This window comes from Hesperophylax consimilis, chromosome 28 (genome assembly GCF_061612785.1).
Source record: "Hesperophylax consimilis isolate HC1 chromosome 28, BYU_Hcon_1.0, whole genome shotgun sequence".
Lineage (NCBI taxonomy): Eukaryota > Metazoa > Arthropoda > Insecta > Trichoptera > Limnephilidae > Hesperophylax > Hesperophylax consimilis.
The window spans coordinates 4,685,266-4,691,694 of NC_142863.1; the positions used below are offsets into that span (position 1 = coordinate 4,685,266).

Below are 6,429 nucleotides of genomic sequence, written 5' to 3' on the forward strand. Positions count from 1 at the left end.
AATTTTCATGGATTACATTAATTAATTACATTCATTTACTGCAAAGCTCACAACACAACTTAAACTTGGGGCAAATAGTCTTAACATACTTCCAGCATGATAATTTTATAAAAATTTGTTTATATCAATCTCTTTGTAAGGTTTCCAACTACATATATGTAAATGTAATTTTTATTTTATTTTAATGATAAACTAATGTTTATAGACAAGGTTTTCAAGGATAACAAATTATTATAATAAGCAATAATTAAATTAAATAAAAGCAGCTGACCGGTAATCAGAAGGTTGCAGGTTCAATTCCCGTAAGCGGCATTTATTTTTTCTAGGGATTTTTTTTCAATTTATATGGGTGTTTTAGACTAATAATTACTTTTTTTATAATAATTTGTTATAATCTGTATATGTATTTGAAAAAATGTGAACCATGTCTTCTCCATCTTCAACTTCTTAACTTTCGCGTGGAAGAATATTTTATAAAAAGGAAACTTTAACCCGGGTAATACATGCTTACACTTATTGCACTGGAAATGAGAAAATTAAAACTATTTTTTGTAATGTAATAAATACATACATTTTTTGCACATAAAACGTCACTAAATGGCCCAACACTGACTTTAACTTCAGTTTATGGAGTAGTATTACAAAAATAGGCTTTAATTTCAGACAATAATGTCAAACTTGGGGTGTGGTGAGTACAATGTAAAAATTTAATTAAAATATATGTATTATTTTCAAAGATACAGCTGTTTTAAAGAAAATCCATTTTCTAGAATGGGCCCCGAGTTTTGGCCTGCATGAACTGTATTAATAATGAAATTATAGGGACTTTAAAGCGAAATCGAATTGTTTACTTTCATTAAAAAAACCAAGAAAAACCCAAATGAAAGTGTGATAGTTCGAGACACGTAGCATAGATGGCTCTAGTGCTATGTATTAGCTTATAGAGTTCTACAAGAGATGTCTCTAGTGTATAGGTTTGGCACCCATGATCAGAAGAGAGGGGGGAGCCAATAATGCGGTTTCTAGCAAGAGATTTTGAGAACAATAGGGAATGTTGGCCTTCAGGCTGTCCTACCCACTAGTTCCTAATTATAAAATTTTGAAGTCTACATAAAGAAATAAGTGTTTTGTTGTGAAGGTGTATTTATTTACAAGAACCATTCACAACAGAAAATATGTCGACAGGTGAATAACAAAGAACACGGCATCTTTAGTTTCCCTTTTGGCTGCGTGCAAAGTTAACTATGTCGAGCTGTATAAAAGAATGACAAATTTGTGATTTTTGGTAAACGGATAAAACGGAACAGTGACAAAGTAGAAAATGAAAAAAGTAATAGGAAAGGTTAAGTTGGAAGATACTCTCAGTATCGCCCCAGTGAAAGACTGCCATTCAGAAAAGATTATTGCTTGAAATGGCTTTAGCCGTATTTGATGACCACATTTGAATAGCCAGGTACTTCCCCACATCCTCTTCCCTTTCACTTCCCCCTCCTAACTATCTTCAGCCTCACAAAATACCCCAAATGGTTATGACATAGTTCCACTGGCTTATACTTCCCAACCTTCCTCCTACTAATCTCCTTCCCCTCCCCGCCAAATGTGAATGTCATATCCCCTCTGGTTCCAGACAGTTGGGTCTCTTGTGCGGTATTAGTATTAGTTTCAGTGAGGTTAGGTGTGTTGTTTGTTTCTTCAATATTCTTTTTCATCACCGTTCTGTTTCACGATGAAACTGTGATATTCCTTATCTATATATGTAATTGATTTATCGTCTAACAATGTTCATTGCCGGGCGTCGTTGATGGATGCCGGGACGTGCACCTCCAGCCCATCCAGCTCCTCGGTCAGGGTGATCTGGCAGCCGAGGCGGGAGGTTTCTGTCAGCCCGTGGGCCAGGTCCAGCATGTCCAATTCTTCATCCACCGGCTTCTCGGGTAATCTGGAATATACAACAAAACATTATATTAATGATCATTTTTTAATTTTATTATAATGGAGCAGTCTCGCTTGTTGGGTACCTACCGCATCGACAGACAGCATTCTCAAGTTGCCGTCTTGTTTTGGGAACTAGTCTGAAGGGCGCTGCGCAGCATTTGGAATTTGTTCCGTCAGTTGTGGCTCGAGACTCGTGTGACAAGGAACGTTGTGAAAGACTTGCCGACCTTGGCGGACTTTGAATATACGTAAGAGGCCCTCTAAATTGAGATTGATATTTTATACTTTAGTTTCTTAGGGATTACTCTGATAATATATAAATTTGTTCAGAATTATCTAATTCTGAGCTGGCGCCCATTTAATTCTTTATAGCATTATTTATTCTTTCGTAATTTCAACTGTCATGACTTGCATTTTTTTTAACTATCGAGAATATCTATCTCGACACGCCTTGAAATTTAAACCTTTTATAATGAGTCTCTTGCTTCATTTATTAACTTCCTAGAGCTATGTGTTTAGTAACCACATTTTTATATAATAAATGTTATTTTTGTTATAAGAGTTTTTATTACTGGTGCAAGCATTTATTCTACCCACGTGTAACCTCGAGTTGCTTTTAAGGAAGTAATTAATATTGGTAATATATTTGCTACAATACGGCCATACAGCTTTTACAAACATGTGATATGAGTCGTGTAATTTCTATACCCGCTATATCAACTTTCATTGATTTGGAGAAAACCGCAAAAAACTGTCACATCTCTAGCGTACATAAGTAAATGCATTAAAATTTTTTATATAATGAATTGGAGTAATAAAATTTCGAAAAGCATTTATTTTTCTATATATGTCTAGCAATAATTAAGTAATTTCGATAAATAAAATGGATATAGCGGATTTTGATACTCACTTCGTGATTTTGAAAGTCAACTGAGGCGACATGGCGGGTTTAGAAACTCACGCGTAGATCATTTTGACATACGAGCGTGGCGTCAGAGCGGCGGCCATATTGTATTTTGGCAAAATAACTGCTTGTGATTCGTTGAATCCGATATAGCGGGTTTTGATAGTGACTTTCTGTATGATATAGCGGATTTGGTTTCTCACTCGCAGTTTTAACATGGTTTTTGGTCATGATAAGGAGGGTTTTGAAACTCAATTTTAGGCTCCTCTTGTTGCTCGCAAAAATGTGAACAAGATGTCATACTCAGATCATTTTGTCAAAAAATCGGATATAGCGGGTATAGAAATTATAGGATTCATATATCTATATAATAATTTAGTGGGACAGTAATCATGAAGTAAAATTTTGCACATTTGGCACAGCCTCTGCAAAATAAAAATAAAATCACCGTACAAAAATTTGAAATTTTGAAACTTCATACAAGTTCAATAATACTGCCACTGCGATCGCGCCATGTCTATCTCGGGCGTTCTCGACTTTTACTACCTTTCACTGCTAAATACCACATGTTTTATCTATCTTAATTAGACTCGTATGTACAAACATAAGTGCAAGGAAATTAACTTAGATTTACTAAAAAATAATGTTATGTAGTGAAAAGTGAAAGAGATTGTTCATTTCGAATTTCAACTGCACTTTGTGCTAAGTCACGAGTTTACTAGCGATCTGATGCGTTTATTTTATGAAAAGTGCCAGTATGAGTGTCCTTGTTAAGTATATATTTTCTACGAACCTTGCATCCTACTGTTATCTATCTATATAAATAAAAATGTTAAAATTCATTTGTTCAAAATCATAAATCTCCGAAAGTTCTTCACAGATTGCTTTGAAATTTTGATACAACGTTGCATTTGAATATGTGTGTGTTTTTATATACCTATATTATACAGATGTCACCTGTGACAGGTAAAAACATGCTTTTTTTTTAAAAACAGCACTATCTGTTGGACTTAAAAGCAACATGCGCTATTGATTCTCATATCTGTATAGACAGACTGAGCCAAAGCTATGTACGGCGGGGAACAGCTAGCATTATTATATAAAGGAATTGATAGGATAATAAAAGGGATTGACCTGTTAAAACAGTGACTTTATTTAACCTTTCCCTTACTGTGCTAAAAGAATACACGCGTTCCGGTGCTGTGTAGTCAATACACATCTCAAAATAAGCGATTTAATTTCGGAAAAATAGAAATATTCATAGCTAATCGATTATGTTTATTATATTTTATATCAAAAGTGATAATAATTGTAATTTAATTGCTGAAAACATGAAAAAACCATCGGCAGATGCTAAAGAAACGTGCGAGGGGTCCACATCTAACGACGGTTCGCGGCCAACTGGCTAGCGGCTGGCACAAACACAGCTGTGCGGTCGTAGGTATCGATGGTCTAAATCAAAAACTACAACTGCAGAAGTGTGGATGTCTCATGTTCCCGCATAGCGAATTAAAGCGGGACATCAATAGCGTGTCATTTCCTCGCACAATCTTCGGGTATTAGTATCACACGGTTGATTGTATTGGTGTATTTGTTCCCGATTTTTAACAAAAAACTCTGATTTTTAATTGAATTTGAAAACTATGTAATATATTATTTTTTAATTCAGTGCATAAATGTATAACGGAGGAATACCTAAAATCTGAACCCAGAATTTATTATATTTATAGAGTTATTAGAAGCAATGTGTAGTAAATACACACCACAGATAAGGAAAGGTTAAAAAGACCATTGTAAAATTCTGTAAGTCCTAAAGAATGCGATGGGCTGTATATGTTGAAGAAATGCCAGATGTCGAAAATTATTACCAAGTGGGCGCATCAGTGGAAGTGTCCCAGAGGCAGTCCGAGGAAGCGGTGGATAGACTGTGTGGAAAAGGATTGGAGCAGAATGGGAAGAACTGAGGACTGATGAAACGTTTGTCACCTGTCATAGTCTTCCTGTTTGAGGATGACGTGGCAGGTGGAGCAGGTGAGGGTGCCCTCGCAGGCCCCGTAGCCCTCCAGGTCCACCTCCGAGTCCACCACCACGTCCAGCAGGGAGTCCCCCACCTTGGCCTTCACCGGGATCCGCTCTCCGCTGGCTCGGATGAAGGTCACCGTGACTCTGAAACCATGAAAGACACAGGTCAATAAATAACGAAGTTGAATTACATAGATTAAACCTATACAACGCCGGCCATTCCAATGCTATGTATCTCATAACAAGTCTATTTTGACACAGTGTATGTGGTTTCGTGAAACTTCATGGATCACCTATGTAACATTCTTATATGGGGCTAGCCATAGCTAGTGATTCCTGGGAAATCTTATTTCGGGGAATATTCCCAAGAAAATTACCGAAATGAAGAATATTGCTGAAATTTTGAAATCCCCATAATGTTGTTCTACTACAATGAAATTGTCTCATATTAATTAGAGCATGTTAAAGACAGATCTTTTAAATTTTTTAGAAAATACGTAACAGTACCGAAGATATAAGCAGTCAAAATGTTGACATTTGCTCCTGGCTGAAAAGTGCGGGATGTCACGGTGTATACAATGAAGGCACAGCAATACTTCATTGTATACACCGCACTTTTCGGGATGTCACGGCGTATTCAATAAAGGCACAGAAATACTGCAGTACTGCCATTCGAATTATGAATCGTCTCAAGTGACGTTACAAGAATTTATTTGTAAGGCTTATTTAAAACATGATTCATATTCAGGGCATTCATGAAAACAATTCAATTCCACACATCAACAGGCATGATTACACAAATAGCTGAAATTACGCTTCAATTAACACGAAATTACATTCACATTCCGATGAAAAAAGTATAAATTCCTCAACTTTTCTCTTGCGCTTTGAATATGAAAAATGGCAAAATACTCACTCGGATTTTTTCAGCACTGGCTTGGTATCGTGCACATTTCTAAACACAGTATTTTTGTTTAACTTTGCGATGTTACATAAATTACTCTGGGTTTTAGAGACCGAAGAACTATAACATCGAACTGCACTCCTAACCAAAAAGCGTAAAGACATTATGATAGTTTTGGCTTTTAATTAATTTAACCTTGAGGTGGTCTTGACCGCACACTAATTTATCCCGTCTCGGGCGATAGCGAAGGAGACGAGAAAAGCAATGAATTATGGAACAATTGAATAATTTTTGGTAATCTCAAATCACCGATCTGTCTAAAGTCTGACGTTTACATAAATACAGTGTTGCTAGTTGCCATGTTGCTAGTTGATAACAATATTATTTTGAACTGACAGTTATGGCGAAAACAATTCTTTTTTCAAAGTTTACCCATCAAAATAATAATGTTATATGTTTATTTATTACTTTTCGTGCCCTTCGGGAAATCCACAGTTAGTGGTTTTTAATTTTTTTTGAAATATTTTACCTAAAATAGAACCAATAATAAATACACAATTAACAGAACAGAACAAAAGATTAGAATACATCAAAATAAATTCAACATAATTATATAAACAACATATAAATAAACTTACTTATGACGTGTCAGAAAAACACTCTT

The 6,429-nt window shown here is 35.6% G+C and overlaps 1 protein-coding gene across 1 annotated transcript; it reads right to left on the bottom strand.

Annotated features, from left to right (window-relative positions):
- Positions 1–1,683: 1,683 nt before the first annotated feature.
- On the bottom strand, positions 1,684–6,089 carry Fdx2 (Adrenodoxin-like protein 2, mitochondrial Ferredoxin 2). The gene is made up of 3 exons (XM_089648593.1): positions 5,778–6,089; positions 4,826–5,005; positions 1,684–1,939 (listed from the first exon to the last, which is right to left on the bottom strand). The coding sequence occupies exons 1-3, from the start codon at positions 5,927–5,929 to the stop codon at positions 1,783–1,785; spliced, it is 489 nt and encodes a 162-aa protein (XP_089504719.1). The 5' UTR covers positions 5,930–6,089; the 3' UTR covers positions 1,684–1,782.
- Positions 6,090–6,429: the final 340 nt, after the last annotated feature.

Coding starts and splice junctions, on each gene's coding strand:
- Fdx2 (XM_089648593.1), bottom strand. CDS start 5,929: ATGTCTTTACGCTTTTTGGTTAGGAGTGCAGTTCGATGTTATAGTTCT. Junction 5,006..5,777: donor CCAGTGCTGAAAAAATCCGA/GTGAGTATTTTG, acceptor TCATGGTTTCAG/AGTCACGGTGACCTTCATCC. Junction 1,940..4,825: donor AAACAGGAAGACTATGACAG/GTGACAAACGTT, acceptor TGTATATTCCAG/ATTACCCGAGAAGCCGGTGG.